Source organism: Ovis aries, chromosome 8 (genome assembly GCF_016772045.2).
Source record: "Ovis aries strain OAR_USU_Benz2616 breed Rambouillet chromosome 8, ARS-UI_Ramb_v3.0, whole genome shotgun sequence".
In the NCBI taxonomy this organism is placed as follows: domain Eukaryota; kingdom Metazoa; phylum Chordata; class Mammalia; order Artiodactyla; family Bovidae; genus Ovis; species Ovis aries.
Window position 1 is genome coordinate 68566806 of NC_056061.1, and position 20848 is coordinate 68587653.

The following is a 20848-nucleotide window of genomic DNA, read 5'->3' on the forward strand; positions in this document are numbered from 1 at the left end:
CCTCCCTCCAGGAGCAGAGGGCTGCCCACCTCTGCGGCCACCTGCCTTATTTATGGGACAGAGTCACTACCCAGTGCTTGAGTGAGAACTTTCTCTTTGCCTGCCACAGCACATCCCATAAATTCAAAGGATGCCAAGGCGATTGTTCACCCAGAAACACTTGGTTAGAAATATAAAAATATGTATCCCTATTCCTTTAAGACGACCCCGGTTTCTCATTTTGTCTTTGTAAGGGGATAGACATTTCCTCCCATTTCCAATTTAAAAGGAAACGGGGTTGGAGACCCAAGGCGGTAACTTTTGCAAGTTACCGCACTGCCTTCTCTGAAAGGGAGAAAGGAATGTTGAGGAAATGGGGGAGAAAGCTTAAAAAGAGTGGAACACTAACAAACAGGGCCTCCTCTCCTTTTCACCTTAAGTCTTTTCTCTCCCCCATTCACAGCTTTAGGTCCTTTGTTTGTTTAACAAACCATTACAATCATAGCTGGTTCAATGGGGAGGAATGTGAACCTCTCTAAGTAGCTGTCCTGGCAATCCACATGTGTGGTCCATCCCCAGCCCATCCCGGGAGGGGCTTCAATGTGCTGGTCTGTGCTCCTGTCGCCCCGGGGGCCAGGCACCTTCCTTACAATAAGGCCCAATTTCCCGCCACATGCTTGCTGCTCCTTCCCAGTAGCCTAGAGTGATGCCTCTCTTCCCTCCCTGCCTGCTGAGTGAACCGCCCCATCCTGGCTGCCTGGGCTTTGTCCCACTCAGCTGCAGCACAGGGCCTAGGCTGTTCGCCACCTCTGTCTTCAGCCCATGGACTCACCACCCAATACTTGGCAGTCATATTCCAGGATCTAGCTGGTTATCATACAGTCTATTGCACCATGACCAGAAGATAAAATGGCAAGACCTCGCCTTCCCGCCCTCCCCCCACCAACTAATTAGAACTGCCTTTCTCAGTTCCTAGTAGATATGTTAGCCACCTTGGGATGGATTTCAATTTCTCGGCCAATAAATCAAAATATTATTTAGTAAGACAATTCTACTTCAAACAGAACCAAAATAACTTTTAGTAAAACAATATTAGATTTCAGTTGAATTCAAAGTCCTCTTATGCTCCTTTGTCTACTAATGTCCATCTGTGAGATGGGCTAGAAAGGCATCTTTATCCCCACTTAATAGGTGAGGAAACTGAGGTCCAGGGACTAAAGTTCTTTGTGCATAGGTACTAAGAAAAAGATACGACAGGGGATGTACTATACCAAGCAAAGCACCCAATGCACAGGGTTAACTTCCCTTCATGTCATGACTGCTGACAACGGGTGACCAGAGGCCTAACCCGGGTGTTTTGAGCTGAGCGGAACATTCCCCACTTCCACCTTGCCATTGCCCCCAGCTAAGCTGTCTACACAAGCCTCTGACTCTGGCAGTAGCTTTTACAGCAGTATTTCCCAACAAAGCCTAGGAAGCTGGAGTCCCTAGGGCAACTTGTACGTGACTAGCATCTTCCTTAGGCTTATCAGTCAACATCTTCCACAGATGGGAGGCAACCTTTACACCTCTTCTTATGTACACAAGTTGGGAGTGGAGATAGGGCAGCTTTAAAGCTTTTGAACTGACGGGTTGACAGCGGAAAATTCCAGAGATTTGCAGGTATTATCAGGGCTGTGGGTAGGGGACAGCAGAGGATATGAGAAGTTGCTAATTGCAGGATCTGATTCCCTGAAACACAGAGAATCCTAATGCTGTTTAAAAAGAAAAGGTTAAAACAATTCCATTCTAAGGTACTTCACAGTTTGAGGGGAAAGATATTTAGCCTTTTTGAAGTCCCTTGAACCTCCTGCACATCCTTGACTTATTTGACTATGTGCTTCCAAGCAGTTGCTAATACACATGTTCAGATAGAAATAATTTTTAAAGCAATCATGGCTTGTGTACTTACTCGGTGACAGGAAACATCAGCTCCAAGACAGTCAGGGAGTCCTCTCAGAAGGTTTGAGGCCTCAAACCTGTAAGAAGAGATCTCGCACACCTTCAGTGAGTGAAGCGAGAAAAACACCCCCCGTCCCACCGCCATGAAGCAACTTGAGCTTGCTTACTTCAAAAGCACGCATGCACGCGCACACACACAACTGTGAATGTACAGAGGATATTTTCTAGTGCTTTTTAGGTATTTTAATAGATGACAGATCAATTTCAAATTTTAAAATCCTACGGTATAATACTTCAATAGACCCACCACCCTTAATTTTAAAATGTCGCAGATATACCACATGGTAAAAGTCTGATATATTTAAAAGGGGTGCTAAAGTTCATAATCTTGTAACGTAAAAGATTTTCAATATCTCATATAATCTTGCCCAAGAAGATCTTTAAGTATTTATATTACAATCTTTGTCCTACTTGTAAGTGGATTAGAAAAACCCTGATGTTTCTCCCTGCTTTCTACAAGTAGAGAAAAACGCATGAAATTGCTTACATAAAATATTCAAAAGAGCACTCAGAGGAAATAGCATTTTTTTTAAACCAACAGTATTAGAATACCATAAAACAGGTATGCAAATCCATGCAATAACAGAGCCTAAAGCAAATTATGAATTGAAAAAAAATCAGCAACAACCAATAGGTACTCATTTTCAACAAAAGCTTCACATAAAAAGCTTCCTATCTCCATACAGATTTATCAAATGTGCAGGGTGAAAAGGCTGAAGTCTGCAATTTGCATACGTGATTCAGTGGTTACCAAACCCGACTATGTTAGAATTACCAGAGCAATCTTTTAGAAATGCACATTCCCAGGCCACAGCACAAACTAAATACAAACTGACAGCAGCACCAGGGCCCTGGGAACTTAGGTTTTCATGAAGTCTCCAGAAAAAGTCTACAGCCAGCTTCACACCACGATCCCTGATGAGCACTGGGAAATAGGTATCTCTGTTCACCAATTAATTATAAAAGTCAGCTTCTTCCTGCTAAGGCTATTCCAGCCAGTTGATACTCTTAGAGGCAAAGCTTTCCGGGATTTTCTTTACCAGTACAAGGGTAAATCTATTACGTAATAGCCAATTATATCTCACCTAAGGGATTTATTCACTGGGTTGCCCGTTTTCTTAATTTGATAAAAAAGGCAATGTCCATTTATTATGAGTAACCTCCTTGTAAGTTACAAACGGAAAAGTTAGGGCCATTTTCAGACAACAAATGTCTAAAAATAAGCCACCACAATTTAGGGAAAAAGCTGGAGGCAAGTAGGTTCTCTGAATCATCCAGAGTATTTGTTTTAAATGTATTCCTTGCTTTGCATGTATAAACATGTCACAAATCATCTTCATGGTCCATCTCTCATCTCAAAATGCTCAGCATTTATTGCGGTGGTTTAATTGGGTGGTCTCCAAAGGCCTATATTAATTATTTTAAGAGCTTGAGAAAAACATGAAAGCAAGAGAGCAGAATTCTTCTGGATGATTCCTCCTTTGCTCCTACCCATCTCACCCATGGACAATGCCAATTTATGAATTCAGAGAGGCAGGGGCTCTCTTCGGCTTCACTAGAAAGGGCGCACATGACACGAAGTACGCAAACCAGGCAGCGGAGTAGCTTAGCTGCATTGTCAAAATATTCAAATTATCACTAAAAGAAAGCGATTCCTTTCTGAATTCAACAATGCCCCTCGGCCTCCGAGGGCTCACACAGGAGCTTATTCTTAAGCTGTTCAATGTAAGCAGCACCAGTGAAAGCGGAGAACTCTGGCAGGGAGGAGATCAAGTCCCTCGGCCTTTCCCCCCTGCCATCTCAGCCCGGGTCTAATGCTTAAATAGTTAACAATGCAACAGAGAACCCAAAAGCATGCTTGGCCCTGGGGAAAAACCATGTGCAGTCTACAACAATTTAATAAAGCACAGCGGAGACAGGAAAAATAACACGGACACATTTGACAGTATGCCACTTGCAGGCTGGTTTTCAGGTCTGAATTTTAGATTTCAAAAGTCAGAGAAAAAGCTTCTAATAGGTGGGTTCTATTTAAAATAAAAAGAATACAGTTTTTTAATGAACCTGTAATGTAAAATATTTCTAACTATACTCATTTCTGAGCTCCGGAGAAGCAGGAAAAATCACATATTTCTAGAAAATGGGATGGATGCACAGTAAACAGATCATGTATGGTGAATGGTCTTAAATAAAGGGGAGATATTCAGGGGGAAGTGATTTGTTTATTCAGCGATGACAAGAACTAAAGTTTCCTGAATCTAGAGCGTTCGGATTTCTAGAATGCATTTTTGGCTGTCACAGTCTGTTTTTCTAGGCATTAGCTGCTGAGGGCTGCGTTTGAGAAACACGGCTTCTTCTCTGTTAATGAACTGGTTTAGCTGCCTGCTGAGCATTCACTGAAACCCGAATTGAACAAAGGGATTTCCCTCCAGTTTCAGCTCATTCACTTCAAGCTACTCCCGATTTCACTTAAGTAAATTCTTCAAACTGACTTTTTTTTTTTTCCCCCCAAATGATTTGAGTGGGAAAGAGCCGGGCAAGCCCTGACACTGGGAGGCCTGTCCCGGCTTTCAGAGAAAGAGTCCTCTGGGTGGAGGATGTGCAAGCCCTGTTTTCGAAAAAGCCTCTCAGATAAGTTCTTCCCTGCTCCCCCCCACCCAAGGGCTATATAATTCCTGATGGAAAGGAGCCTACCTTTCCATCAGGAATTAAGCCCACCTTAAAATTTGGTAGATTTTAGACAAGTAAATCCTACTTCAGTGAGCTGATCACTGCAACTGAGATTATACCTCTGGAGTGGAGGCCGTAAATTGGATATTTGTATTCATCTCAGAACAACCGAGTCGTTCTGAAGACGACCCCCGAGGCCCATGCTGTGAAAGAGTAACTGGGAGTGTGAACAGATCCGTGAGCCTGGCACCTGGCCCCCTACCTTCTGACACAATCCCTGGGGGGCTTCAGTCACAGCCCAAGGTTTCAGCTACTTCTCAGGGTCTTCAGTCCTGAACCATCTACTATCTTTCTTCTTCAACTATCAATCTATCTACTACTGCCTTCAGCCATCAATTTCTTTCACATTTCAGACGAATCCATGTAACTTCCTCCTGCAACTCTCAGCTTAGATACTGTCAGTGGCCCTGAAGGCCCCCTGTCCTGAAGCAGGGGCTCCACACGGCTCACCCTCCAGCATCACCATTTTAGCTACTGGCACTGCTACGTAATAAGAGCCAACATTTAGTGGATGCTCACCAGGTCATGGCCATTCTTTTTCACGGCTTTCTTTAATGCTCCAAACAGCCAAATGAGTAGGGAGCATTAACCCCACCTTAACTTATGGGGAAACTGAGGCTGAGGAGCTATGTCAGTCGGCCTATGGTGGCATGGTCAGTGAGCAGCTGAGCTGGGCTTTGCATCCCAAGCGTGGGCTTTGAGAGTCTACGTTAGTAACAGGTCACTCTCTTCACCATGTTGCTTTCTGGCTGCTCCCAAGTCAGAAACCCTGGAGGCATTCTAGATTTTTCTCACCGACTAAGCTTCACAGTCTTCGGGCTTATTGTCTCTCAGATGTGTTTCCTTCTCTTCATTTCCATAGTTACCAGTGTTTGGGTGGTGTTTTGCCTTCATGACACAGTCCAAATCAGTGCAGCAGGACAACTCTGGAATTTTACTTTGTTTGTCCTCTCAACAGTTTTCCTGTCTAGCTCATTTAAAACAGGTGCAGGCTTTGTAATTGCTTGTGTTTCAGCCCAGATGACGGCAGAAACAGTCTATCCTTCTTAATGTCTAAACCCAGTGAGGAGGTTCTGCCCAACTTCAGAGTTGGGAGGAGGTTAAGAGGGTGAGAAAAAGATACTCTCCCCTAAAGGAAGGGGTGGCGGGGTGGGGGGGGGGGGGGGGGGGTGGGCCGTGCACAGCAGCTCTGTCCCCAAGGCAGGACAGAACCTTCTAGAGGACAGTGGTGGCTGTGCTCAGGGAGCCCAGGCCTGGGGCAAGAGCGTAGGGCTTCAAAAGCTACTCTCAGCATACACCAAAGGCCAGCCCTCACCCACCAGCGGCCACGGAAACCTTCAGGCTCTAGGACACATGCCATGGAAGAAAGGGAGACTGCAATGAAGAGCGACTGCAATGTAATTTCTCTCTAGGTTGACGGAATGATGGACACAAAAGGGAGTGCACTTTCCGCATGCTTGACACGGGAGGGGAGTGAGAGTCAGACTTATGAGGGCGCCTACAGGGCAACACCCTCAGGGTCATGCGCATCTGTGCTACAGACTAGTTTCCACTGCTACAACGCTGAGCCAGGTTATTTCTCAAAAATTTGCTACCCCTCTGCTGCAGAGGCGAAGGGACTCTGCAGAGGCACTGGGGTCTGTGCTTTGGTCCCGGGGCTGATAGAGAAGGAAGGAAGGAAACAAGGGCAGATGTTAGGAGTTTACTCGCAAGATTAATGCCTCTGATTCCCTATGCAAATACCTAGACAGGGAGAGGCAGAGAAAGTTATCTTTAAGGCCTTTATCTTAAACTCTGAATTGCTTAAAACCAAAGGAGAAAACATAAGTCTACCAGGGATTAGGAAGTGAGAGGCTGATGCTGCTAGACTCCTTGAGGCCCAGGACAGCCCTGCTTCCGAGCCTGGACATGCCCCCCCTAGACCAGCCCACTGATACAGAGTGGGATGTTGGTTCCCAGAAGATGGAAGTGAAAGTGTGCTGGAAACTGAGGTGTCAGAGAGGAGAAACCACATAAATGTGACTAATCTGTTGATTCAAAGACACTGCAGTAATCGTAGGTCCTTGTGGCACCAAATGTCTATAGGGGTTTGGACCCCGAGGTCAGTCACGTCCTCAAAACAAATTCTACTTAAATCCTGTGGCTGAACATCTGAGACTTCAGAGGAGGCTCATAAAGTCCCTGATGAAAACCAGAGAGGATTCTAGATAAGCTGAGATGTATCAGCCAGGATGCTGAGATTAGAACATTTAGAACAGGGAGCTCTGGTTGGCTGAATGTCAGATGTACAAGGATCACCAAACAGGGGACCCCATCTTCCTGGTGCACAAGCACCCACTAAGTCTGCCTGGCATGAGGGGGCACGTCCAGAGGGAAGACAGACAGACAGAAGGAGCTGTCTGGGGAGCATGTGCCCCATCACGCAGGCTGGGCAGCCAAGCCAGTCCCCACTCTCTGCTTTGGTTAGTAGGAAAATGAGTATTTGCTATTAAATGGTATGCAAGAAGAGAACCCACAAATGGGGAGCTTGGAAGTCGGGGTGGGTTGAGCAAGCAGATAGACATTTGGAGAAACAAAGCACGGGGCTACTCTGCTCTCACAAGGGTCTGGCCTCTGTTGACCTTGCTTCCCTTCTCACACTGGAAGTGGGGGGTGAGGGAAGATTGGAGGGGGCAGTCAACAAACACAGGCCCAGCCCCAAACCCTCACCACCCACTTTCCAATCGGTGGCACCCCAAAACTGAGTGGGGATGAGGGTACGCAGCAGAATGGGGACCCAGCCCACTCTACTGGCCAAAACTCAATTTTCATGTGGCTGCCTTCAAACGACCACCAGCCTGGCAAATAAAGAGCTCATACGTAAAGGGACATTCCTATGTACTGGAGACCGAGATCCCTATGGACCCCTCAGTCTTTCTGTTCTCAGACTGGCGCCCCTTCACCCTTCATTCTGGTCACGATGCTGCTGTCAGAGCAAGTCTTCTAACATGCAAATACGGTCCCGTCACTTGGCCATTTGGAATTGTTCAGGGGTCCCATTAATTTCTGTCAGTTGCAACCAAGAGTCCTGACTGATGCACTGCAAGTTTTTAATCAGGACAGCAATATGCTCAGGCTCGAGTTATAGAAAGAGACCTCAGACAGCAGACGGACAGAGTAGCTTCTGCACGTATCCATTCTATACATTCAAATCAGTAAAACAGTAATTCCTTGGGAAGAAACACAGCCAACAATTTTGTTAAAAAAAAAAAAAAAGTGCACACAAAAAGTCTAACTGCAGTAATTGAACACTGAAGTTTCTCTGTAAAACTGAGTGTTCACAGGGAGCTCTAAATCTCTCCTGAGTTGGAACTTGCAACACTTTTGCGTACTTTAAGTTGAATATACAGGGCAAACTGGAACCATTTTAGGAAAACAACAAAAGATGATGATCACCCTAATGTGGTTCTAATTTACATGCTGGTTGTAAATGTGTGTGTTTTTATGAATCACTTTTAATTCCTGTGCTCAAACAAAAAGGAAAAAATTACCTTGGTAATGCCACATAATGGATCAATTAAGTTATTCCCCAAATAAAGTACACTTTGTTATAGCATAAACATGCATAACTGCTAGCGCTATTTTAAACACACTGATAGAGAAATGTGCTTTATTTATTTGTTGTAACAATAATATTTAATACTCTCCTATATTATGCCCCTGCTCTCAGCTCCCCTCAGGCCTTGACTACTTTCTTTTTGGGGAGTCAAGAAAGTGGGAAAAAAAAGTTAATACTATTTCTTAGATAGCAACTTTCCTTACCTAAAAGTGGTGTATGATAACGAGTTTTACTCTCCCTTATTCTTTTACTAAAAGTATACTCTACCTAATACAGGTTGTGGTTCCTATAGTTAGTTAAAAAACATTAACCACATGATAGTATTCTGCTGGACACAGTCTAGGAACGGATTGGTGGGTGCAGAGAGGACCGGCTATGGAATCAGACAGCTCTGGGTCCAAACACTGGCTCTGCTACTTGCCAGGTATATAACCTCAGGCAAGTTCCCTAACTTCCCTTTCTGCTGACATCCCTCTACCTGGCAGAGCTGTTACGGGATGATGCGTTACAGATGTACACAGAGGCACAGTGGGGCAGAGTCTGAAGTTTATGTACAAAGGAGTTGTGGCCTGTTCATTAAGTATCGAGTGCTTTTACACACTGGATACGCTCACAATTAGGAAATATTAATAATCTGTGTCAGGATACATCTAACAGCAAGAATGTAAGTTTTTGATTCAGTTCAATAATCTTTCTTTGATTTGGACCACCATGACAGAATTCTTTTCTAACATGTTCTTATAAAAGAAATTTCTAATTATTTCTCGCCTGCTTCAAAGTTTTGTATGTCATGTAGTCTAGAGACTTCTAAATTCTTAAGCAGCATAATATTGTTAGCTGGGTTTTTAATGGCAATGTTACATTTACTGGAGAAAACAATTACAACTGGACCTTGCATGAACTGGTCTCACACATATCACGAAGCTACACAAATAACATACAGAAGTGATTCTGGCATCTTTAGATTTTTCTTTTGAATGTGTGGGTGGGGAAGTGGACTAATTTCAATTAGAACCATTTGGAGAACAGGAACTTAAACACATATATCTAATATTCTCTTGACTTTGGCCTTTCACCTGGAGCAGCTGTGAGCAGCCTTTCTAGAAGTCAGTCCCAAGAGTAAAATGAAATTGGAAGTGGTTTATCTAGTTTAAGACAAAAAAATCCCTTAAGTATAAAATGGGATACAAGGAAACTTACAAAGAAGATTGGAATAAAAAAAATATGGCAGATTATAGTCAAGGACATTTTGTAAAAAAATCTGTGGAGAGAGGCCAACAGTTATGGTTAAGCAATACTGTTAGCACCAGAGCTGCAAACAGGAGGGTTCCTTAAGGGTGAAGAAGGCAACGGGCTTAAACAGAGAAGTAATACATTTTACAGAAGAACAACCACCAGAATGTTGGATATGAAATTTAAGGCTCGAACTAGGTGTCATTATTTTGAAATGGGTGTTTAAAACAAATTATAATCTCCACATGTATGGTGGAAAAAAATAAAAACTTCCGATAAATATCAGGGATCCCATCAACCATGAGTTCCCACAAATTTAGGTTACCACCACTGGATTTAGCAGCATACTTATTTCATAATTTTAGGAAATTTGGACAGAATATATGCAAACTGAAAAACCACCTCATGTTACCACGCTGGAGCATGATTTAGAGACTGAGATGTAACGTATGCAACATTCTAAATATGATTCTAAATGGAGAATAAAGCCCCCCCCCCAGCTCCCCTAGTATTAATCTGTTTTCATTTGAAAACATCTTTGTAAATGTCAGGGAGGGAGGTCCCAAGTTTCTAATAAACAAGTCATGATCAATAAAAGTCAGTTGTATAAAGCCCCTTATTTCTAAAGTTACATGAATGAATAAACATTAATGACAGTTCTTAGCATGTTTTCTTGATTTTTCTAAAGAGTGAAAAACAGCCTTTTGTATTCCCCAACCCTTGTTTTTCCTTCAAGGCCTACAGTTCCTCCAATGAGAAATCCCAGACAGCGAGTATTCTCTGGGACCTCAGCCCCTCTACTGCAGAAGGCTGCGGCATGTGCTCTAAAGTAGGAGGACTCACGCTGGCCACGGCATGCAGCCTGGGCAGGAGTCAGAGGGTGCCGTGGGGAAACACTTACCTTTTGGGGTCCAGAGGAGTTTCAGATGTGACCTGAAACAGAGGCCACACCAGATGTGAGAGCAATCCTAGAAAAGGAGGGAAAAAAAATCAAAAGGTTAAACAAAGAAAGGCATTGAAGGAAGCCACACTGAATACTGTGTAAGGAGACACTGACACTCAGGACCCAAGTTCAGGAACGCCAGGATCAAGCCCTGTCTGTCCATATACCATCATGTCATAGTCCAACCTTCCAGAGACGCATCTGAGTTCCTACAGAATTGTTAATTTGAGAGACGCAACGCAGTGACGTGAGGAGCCACAGCCATGGTACCAGAAGGCCTACGTTCAGACCCAGGTGTCACCTGGAGCCACTAGAAACCTCTCACCGCTTGTGGAACAGCTCCCTGCCTCGGCTTCTCACCTGCAATATGGAGACGATCACCATACCTACCCCAAGGGCCTTTTGAGGATTAAAGGAATCAGTGTGAGTGAAGTGCTGAACACTGCACCCAGGAAGCCAGCAGTACTGGTATATTTGCAATTCTTTTCCAGAGACCCCAACTCAAGTGAGAATATCTCAGAGCTTCAGGAAGCAATCGGATGATAATCAGAACCTTTTGTAAAAGGGTCAACTAAGAACACTATCCTCTAGCAAAAGGGAGTGTGGACCCACCGAAGCAGGGCTTGAAGGGGCAAGAGGGGAAGACAATGTCAAAGAGCCAGGAAAGATCATTAAAAAGCAAAAAACAGCCAAACAACCAAACAAAAAAAAAAACCTAAGACCAAAAGGAACCTTTGCTGAACTCCATTTTTTTTCTTTTTTCAAAGACAAGGTTACTACTCAGAGAAGAGGCCTGAAGGACAGAACTTGTTGACAATAAGTGTACCTGTCTTTCCTGTCATTCAACCTAACCCACAAGGAGGATGTCTCCTTTCAATGACTAGGTAAGCCCCTAATAGGTCTGCTTTGTTTGTTAGATGGATGAAAACCATCTGAGAGGGAGGATCTGGTATCTTTCTGCTAGGAAGTTTGCTGATGGAGATAGACACACACAAAAACATGAAGACTTCATATATGCCGATCCCCAAACTTATTTTGAGGGCTTGACTCTCATTAAATTACTTGACATTCTTCTTCCTGTATATGACAACAGACTTCAGGCCTAAGAAAAGGGCTCTTTTCATGAAGGATCATGCAGTTGACATTAACTGGTACTATAAACACAGCAAGAACACAACTTTTAACTGCAGTCACCCCCCTGGGGCACGCATGTCAGTCAATCAATGGGGACAAGATATGCCTCATCGCTTTTAAGCTGAAATATCCAACGCAAAAGTGTGGTTTGACTCCCCACTTCTCCTTCCACCCTCCATCCCCCTCTCCCCAGCAACTTAGGTATGATGTCACACGAAATTACTTCCAGAAACTGGGAGGACAGAGCAGCCAAGTTATAAAACCTAAGTCCGAGGCTTACAGCTTTCTTATCTACAAGTTAATACTTCTGGGGGCGAGAGTCTATCAATGATCAAGGCCACGGTAATGTTCCTGTTTCGTAAGAAATCTAAAATCTCAGCAGAAACACAATCTGCTGACTCGATCACATTCGTACAGCCCACGCAAGTGCCTATCCCTACACAGGACGCTCCCACGACTCTCCAACATGTAAAACTGTTTTTTAAACCTCATTCCTACTTTTAATCAAGACAGAAAATCAAATAGATGTCTTTGGACATAATCTTGGAGTAAAAATAAAACAAAAATAACACGGAGAATAAAATATGAGCCAGTTCCTATACTTGTATGCTTACTTTACCACCACCCCCCAACATTTTCTAAAGTTTTCCATTATGATTTTAAGATGTCATTTTTTTCCCCAAAGAATATTGACAACTATTTCCCATTTATAGCTCTGGTTTAAAAAGCAGTTGGGTTTAACTGGAGAATAATTCAGAACTGGGCTGGTCTTAGGCTCCTGTGAAATCACGGGAGTCAGTCCTCTAGGATCAAAGTTTCCTTTACATTTTTCACTGAGAGTCAAGGGGTTCATAAAATACAGTAGTAGTAAAGCTAGTTACAGAAACTGTCAAAGGTTTTGTTTTGCGTTATTTAACATTCCACCATAGAATTAAATCAAGTAGAATGGAAGTCTGTCCATCTCAATCACTAAATCTGGTCACGTGAAAGTCTACAAAACTCTAAAATTTTTTTCATCTTCTTACTGAAAATATCTAAACACTATGTTGAGACATAATTTTTAAAAAGAATATTACAGGAGAGAGCTTGGATTTGAAAAGAACACCACCGTACACTTTCTATGCCTCCTGTTTGCAGGCTGATGGACTGCCCAACCAACTTGCCATGCTGAAAAACTGTTTAATAATTCTCCATAAAGGAAAGATTTTAAAAAGCTATAGCACCAATCAGGTAACAACAGATCAATCAGGTTTTCCCAAAATGTAGTATTTGCCATTGAAGCCTGCATAAGTAATTACATTCAAAGTAATGTATGGGGAGCTATCAATCCCCATTCATTCAGCATGCATTCACTGAGCCAAGAGCTTTGCTGGGCTTGGAGATATAAAAATGAATACGACACAGCTGCTTTACTTCCAGCTAAAAGAATACACCTAAACAAAGAGCTACAGGGCAATGTGTTAAGTACTATAATAGAGGTGTGCGCAAAGGGCTGGGGGCCAAAGGAAGAAGCTATAAATTCTTCCTGGGAAATCAAGCCAGTGAGGGGAGATATAAAAGAAGGTCTGGTGATGTTTCCTTGCGATAAATTCGACTTTTTCTTTAGTGTGTTGTCAAAAGTAAGGCAGTAATTTTAGGATTTATGAACTGTTCTCATAGCAAATGCTAAATTGGTCTAGAGTTTTATTTATGTTTGACACAGACTTCCGGTTATAATATCCTAAGAATATACATTTTTAAAAATAACTATGATTTGTTGTATTCCCACTCAACACACACAATCCAGAACAGCATGAATAGTTTGAATAGTTCCCATGAATGAAGCTTAGATACAAAGTTCAAAGATGTTTCAAAATGTAAGTGAATAAAAGTCACATTCTAGAAACTTGGTAATATCATATTAACAATGCTTATTTTCAGTATCAATTTTTTTTCTCTTCTTCTGAAAGCAAAAATAAAAGAACCACCTGATTATATATCATGGCTAACATCTGCCTTTCTCTACTTCTGTGTTTAAAAAAACAAGGAGGGTGTTGAATCAACTTCTACTTAACATCATTTATTATGCATATCATATTCCTACTTATAACACAGTTGTGACAGAACCTCCATTGTTCATTACACACTAGCCCCAAACTCGAGTAATTCTAATGTAAGCATGAGAAACCACTGTCTCCTTTGGGGTGAATTTCCAAATTCCTCTGTGTTAAATTGAGGTCTAATTTTCCCTGTGCCTGGTTTTCACATGAAGGTCCATTCCACCCCATGTGCTCCTTTTCAGCTGTCAATAAACAGAGGCAGTGAATTCCCCCACGGCTTCACAAAGCTAGTTAGGCAGAGCCATTCATTCCTTCAGGAAAACAGGGCATTGATTTCAGCGAGTTCCCAGGGAGCAGCTGCAACAAAGAGATCAAAGGCCCACCTCTCTTTCCCTCCATTGCTTTCATTACGCCAGGCCCAGACAAACAGCGACAGGTTTCCTCGAGACAAGGAGAGGGCCCAGCAGACCACCTCATGGTTCAATTCAAATTCATCCGTTTCCTACATTCCAGTGACAGCCCAGAATGCTAACCATGACAAACCAGCACAATCAACCGGCATAATATACTGCTCGATAGTTCATCCAAGGTCAGAGGGAGAAAACAAGCAGGGAGGGAAGTCCTCTGCCTCTAGGACCCGCTGAGCCGCCATGGCCCCCCGACATTCCATAAATAAACTGCACCCGCTCACTCTCCCTTTCTTTCTCCACCCTGCGATCCTACAAGCAATGGTCTCACTTAATCTGCAATTTCTTTCGTGTCGCCGTACCCAATCTACTGGGACACTCTATTCTAAGCGTAATGGGGTTGCTGATGACAGGAGGGCGGCCACACGCACGGCCCTTCTTCATTCGCACCCAGGAAACTGCTCCCATACGACGAACTGAGAGCTGTAATTCCTGGGGCTTCCCTCAGGCCTTTATCTCCAGCCGAGGCCACACGCCCTAAAGAGAGACTCGGCGTGCATAAACTCTTGTCTGCAAAACACACACCCAGACAGAGATAGAACAGTTAGCTTTTTGATGGGAGCTAGGTAATCACGGAAACTAGTAATCCAAGCTCTTAAGTTGACGGTCTGTGTGTGAATGAGGTGTGTGTGTGTGTTTGTGGGGAGTGACGAAGGTTAATGAGGGGGAGAGGAGAGCCAGAGGGAGGAACTAGGAAAGAAAGTGGATTATCCTGACTGGTTCCCTACACTGAACACACAGAATTAAAAGATTTCCAAAGTCCCCACTGAATCCTGAACGGCCGCCTTGACTGGCTACCACATTCATAAAAGCCTGGAATAAAATGCGTTCCTTTTATTGTGGTCTGTTCCATTTCTGCCGCTAACCCTGAGTAAACAAAGGAATACACGGGTTAAGTTTCAAAATTCCTAAACTAAAAAGAAAATAAACAAGATTGGAATGAAAGGTATGGAGAACTCATTCCTTGACACAGAACACGACCTTCCCACGTGTCCATCTTAGGAGCTTCGGGAAGGAAGCGGGGGAGGGGGGCCCTTTCACTGATTATTCATTTGACTGCCAAAGAGGCCATTTTGTGTAGGGTAATAAACAGCCCTCAAAGTAAAGACTTTTGACTTTTCTCAAACTGGGACAGATATAAACTTAAGAAAACACAGAACTCCCAACTGTGCATGAAAGGTGGCGGAATTCTTGGAAACTCAAAGCTGACTCTGGCGCTAACTCACTTTGGCCTCTCTGCCTCCCTTCTCTTCCAAAATGGAGGCAGAAACATCTGTGAAGAATTTCTTTACAAAGTATTGTGAAATAACCGTTCCTCAAAAACGATGTACCTCATCGAAGAAAGCTGGTCTAATGAGTTATTCTGTAATAGATCTGTAGAATGCAATCTATAACAGATCACTCTAATTCAACAGAGCTGCTCTGGAAACTCCTGTGTCTCTATAAATCAAATCACTTTTTAAAAGCACTCAGAAAAGTTGCTACTTGAAGGCTACAGCAAATGATGAAATACACTCATCAATTCATTTACATACTTTTCAAAAGCATTTACAAAGCACTTAGAAACATCAATTTGCTCTTCACTATAACCGAGATAGATGGTTTTATGAATTTCTATTTTTGTACGAGGAAAACAGCCTCAAGAGAGGCAATAAATTGATTTGCCGAAGTCACAGAACAAATAAGTAGATGAGTCACAACTTTAAATACTTTTTCTAAATCCCATGCTATTTCCATTGCACCTAGCTACCACCTCTGCATATAATTATTCACTGACATTCTTCGTAATTTTATTAAATAAGTCCTCAGAATCCATCTGTAAGCTCATTGCATTGTGCTGCCCATTCAAGGAGGCAGTGTTTAAGAGTATAGGCTCTGCTATCAGGTTCAAGTTTTAGTGTCAACTTTTAGTTGTTTTGTAAATTAAGCAATTAATACTATTTCCAGAAGCTGAATTCCCCATCTGTAAAAGAGGAATAGTACCTTCTTTCATAAGCTTCCCTGGTGGCTCAGTGGTAAAGAACCTGCCTGCAATGCACAAGATGTAGGAGAAGCGGGTTTGATCCCTGGGTTGGGAAGATTCCGGGAGAAGGAAATGGCAACCCACTCCAGAATTCTTGCCTGGAGGATCCCATGGACAGGGAGCCTGGCGGGCTACAGTTCATAGTGTCACAAAGAGTTGGACGTGACTGAAGTGACTTGGCACACACGCATACACCTTCTTTCACAGGGTTTGCAAAGGATCAAACTGCTAGTAGGACATAAATCAAGCTATTTATTGACTAACCAATATTTTGAAGTGTCTACTTTAAGAAGACCTTTCTAAAGGTAAGTAACCTATAGAAAGCACCTAGAGCAGTATTAGCATATAAGAAATGCTCAGTAATGGTAGCTGTTATCACTGATGCTGAAAATCAAACCAATATAAAACTTTTTAAAACGGGGAAAAAGATACTTACTTTTCAATAAAAGACATAAAATTTAACTTTCAGCATCCAAATTACATGATTCCCTCCAGCACTAAAAATTTAGCCCTCAAGTCTATATTTGTATGGGGCCAAGTAATTTTAAAACCAAGATCAAACTGTCACAAAAGATAAGCACCTATTCAAAATAGAGAGACTGAGTTGTCTTGAAAAAATAATAACTGAAACAAGTGCCTGGTTGCTATAAAGCAACAATGTGGTTTTTCTGTAAAATTTTATAGAAAAATGCAAGTTTTATTTCTTGTCATTTAACCATTTTAAGTAGAAATGTATTGGTGATAGGCAGGAATTCACAGACGATTGCCACACAAAGAGAAAAACACCTAAGAGGAATATTTGCTTTACATAGCTAGTGCTTCAGTAAAGATTTGACCCTCATACTAATCATTAGGAGAAAATGGGTTGACTTCAGAGCATGGAAAAAGACTGCCAGTGGTAAACGGCAAATCTTACTTTTTCCTCGCTGTCTCATTTTTCGTAACCCTTAATTGATAGATGGTGGTACGTGGATGCTACACTGCAGAGTACCCAAAATACTATGGGAAGACAAAGACAGGCCAATAAGTCCTACAGAGCCAGAAGAGGCTTTGGAAAGGAGATGGATTTATCCAACTTTTACCAAGTATGTAAGCATGTCTAGAATATTCCTGATTGTCCTTGAGCTTCATGGGATTTTCTCTGAATTCTAAATATGTCATTTAGTGATTCAACTGTCCTTCACTGCTTTTGCTGATGTGCAAACTTAGATGGGCCCCCCTCTTAATTTTAATATTTATTTATTTGGCTGCCCAGAGTTTTAGTTGTGCCATGCAGTATCTTTTGGTTGAGGCATGCAAATTCTTAGTTGAGGCATGTGGGATCTAGTTCCCTGACCAGTGATCAAACCCAGGCTTCCTGCATTGGGAGTATGGAGTCTTAGCCACCGGACCACCAGGGAAGTCACTTTTTTGTTGTTGTTTTTTAATCCAAGGCTTTGATATTTTAAAAGGCAGGGAATTTAGGCCACATTTGTTTGACTAAACATCACTTAATGCTCCTTCTAATTCTAGAGTTTTGTGATTTTAAAAATTACTGCTCATTGCATTACCTACTATATAACACATCAGTTTAAATGTGTTTGTTAATCTATAGCCTACTAACACCGAGAATTTTTTTTTTCCTTCACTACCATTTATCCCAAAAATTAATAGTTGGGAAGAACTCATAAGAATGTTTACAGAAGTATGTCTCACAAAGAAACTGAGTCCATAGCTGTGAAAGTTTGATAGCTATTTCTTTCCTATGACGGGCTAAGAATTACCTTTTTATTACCACCTTTAACTGTCTTTCCAACCATGTGAAACAAACATATTTTTAAACAAAAGACATTCAGATATTTGAAGACAATTTTAACAATCCTTGACCTTGAGTCGTTGATACTGGTCTTTCCTAGTATAAGTACCTAGTGCTATACGTTTGCCTCTAAGCACTGCAATAGGTGCATCCTATTTGGAAACACATTTCGTTTCTATCTGGTTGAAAATATTTCCCAATTACTCTTTTCATTTCTGTCACGTGGGTTATTTGGTAAAATTCACCAGTGTGCCCATTTGGGCCTGGGTGTTTTCCTTTTGCAAAGTTTTTGTTGGTGGTGATGATATTGTGTTTTGAATGTATACTATTAATTTGATGTCTTTAATAGATATAGGGCTGTTCAGGTCATCTATTTCTCCCTGCATGAATTCTGGTAGTTAGTGTCTTCCTAGGAATTGGTCCATTTCATCTAAGTTCTCATATTTACGGGCAGAAGCTGTTTGTAGTATTCTCTCATAAGCCCTGTAAAATCCATGAGGTCAGCAGTCATGCGTTCCTCCTTCCTTTTTGATACTGATAATTTATGTTTTTTCCTTGGTTAGCCTTGCTATAAGTTTATCATTTTATTAATCATGTTTAGAAACTTTTCATTTTGTTGATTTTTCTTTATCATTTTCCCATTTTCATTATTTTTTTACTTCTCTAATTTTTATTATTTACTTTCTTCTGCATGCTGGAAGTTTAATTTGCACTTCTCTAGTTTCACAAGGTAGAAACTTCAGTTACTGACTTTAGGTTTTTTCCTAACATAAACATTTAATGCTAATTTCCTTCCAGGAATTATCTTAGCTGCATCTCACATGTTCCTGGTGGCTCAGTCAATAAAGCACCTACCTGCAATGCAGGTGACCCAGGTTCAATCCCTGGGTTGGGAAGATCCTCTGGAGAAGGGAATAGCTACCCACTCCAGTATTCGTGCCTGGAGAATTCCAAGGACAGAGGAGCCTGGTGGGCTACCGTCCATGGGGTCACAAAGAGTCAAATGTGACTGAGTAACACTTTCACACATTTTTATAGACTATATTTTTACTTTCTGTTTAAAAAAGTATTTTTAAATTTTTCATGAGACTTCTTTGATGCATACATTATTTGAAGTGTGTTATTTTCCAAATATTTGAGAATTTTCACACTATCTGTTATTAATTTCTATTTTAATTCCCCTGTTGTTTGAGAATGTATTTTGTATGACTGCCATTCTTTTAAATGTAAGGTGTTCCATATGGCCTAGAATGTGCCCCTGGGTTATTTAGAAGTGTGTTATTCAGTTACAATATATTTTTCCAAATATATTTGTTGTAATTTAATTCCATTATGATCAAGAACATTCTTGGTATAATGTCAGCCCTTTTAAACTAACTGACTTGTTTTCTTACCCAGAATATGGTCTATCTTAATAACTGACCTGGGTGTGCCAGAAAAGAACATGTATTCTGGTTTTGTTGGGTTCGATAGTGTTATATATACATACATACATACGTACATACATATATATATATATATATATATATATATATATATATATATATATATATATATAGTGTCATGCGTGTGTGTGTGTGTCGCTCAATTGTGTCTGACTCTTTGCAAACCATAGCCCACCAGGCTTCTCCATGGAATTTTCCAGGCAAGAATACTGGAGTGGGTTGCCATTCCTTCTCCATATAGTGTTATATATATTTATAAATATATATAAATATATATTTATATATATATATAGTGTTCTATAAGTATCAATTAGGTCAAGCTGGTTGATACTGCTGTTTAAGCTTTACACATCTTTACTGGTTTGTTTTCTACTTGGGGTATATATCTTACAAACCCCAACTTCATTGTTATTATTTTTACTTAAATAATTATCTTTTTAAAAACATTTAAATTAAAAAGGGCTTATACCTTTTCACAGGTGGTTACCATTTCTGGTGCTCTTTATTTCCACTTGGTATTATTTTCCTCTTCCTGAGGACTTTTAACATTTCTTGTAGTGTAGGTCTAAAAGTTAATAATTCTTTAAGCTTTTGCATGTCTGAAAATGTTTATTTCACTATTTTTTAGAAAAATATTTTCACTAATTAATATATTTTTCTAAGTTAACAGTTTTTTCTTTCATCAAAGACACTGTTCCACTATTGTCTGGTTTGCATTGCTTTTGATGAAAAGTCTGCTGTCATTCTCTGTTCCTCTAAATTTATAGTTTCTTTGTTCTCATTTTAAAATCTTTCTCTTTATTATTGGTTTTAAATTATCTGATTATATTGTGCCTTGGTATAATTTTCTTCATCTTTTTCTTCTTTGGATAACTGCTATACATTTACTGAACCACTGAGATTCGTGGACTTATGGTTTTCATCAAATTTAGCAAACTTTCAGCCATTTTTAAAAATATCTTTCTTCTGTTCCCCTTTTCCCTTGGATAATCTAATCATACATATATTTGGCTGTGTAAAGTTATCCCACAGCTTACTGATGGGCTTTTTCCCCCAGGCACTATGTGTGTGTGTATTTTATATAATTTATATTGCTGGGTCTTCAAGTTCAGTATCTAGTCTGTTGTTAATCCTGCCCATTGCATTTTTCATTTCAGATGTTTGTTGTCTCTAGAAGAGACAGTTTTATAGCTCTCATGTCTCTCCTTAACAGATTAATGCTTCCTCTATTATCTTGAACATACAAAACTAGCTTTAATCATAGTTCTAATATCTTCATTTAGTGAATATGTTTATTAAAATCTTATTAAATAAAAATCTAGTTATTAAATTTGTTTATTAATATCTGGTTATTAAATCTGTTTCATTTCTGAGTCCATTTTGTTGCCTGAATTTTCTCCTAACCACTGAAATTTCCTGTTTCTTTGCGTATCTGGTAAATTTTGATTGGATGCTGGATACTGT

General features: G+C 41.0%; 1 protein-coding gene across 19 annotated transcripts in view; it reads right to left on the minus strand.

Moving 5' to 3' along the window:
* The window catches only part of PLAGL1 (PLAG1 like zinc finger 1), a 96267-nt gene that overhangs the window by 19988 nt on the left and 55431 nt on the right, over window positions 1-20848 (minus strand). For 11 of the 19 annotated variants that reach the window (XM_060419774.1, XM_042253558.2, XM_027972515.2 and 8 more), the window contains 2 exons: window positions 10440-10506; window positions 1931-1997 (listed from right to left, as the gene is read on the minus strand). In XM_060419774.1, the coding sequence (XP_060275757.1) occupies window positions 1931-1947 (17 nt within the window). In that variant the 5' untranslated portion in view covers window positions 1948-1997; window positions 10440-10506. Of the gene's footprint in view, window positions 1-1930; window positions 2021-10439; window positions 10507-20848 lie in introns of all 19 variants that reach the window. The other 8 variants (XM_060419772.1, XM_060419771.1, XM_027972522.2 and 5 more) reach the window with 2 other exon arrangements.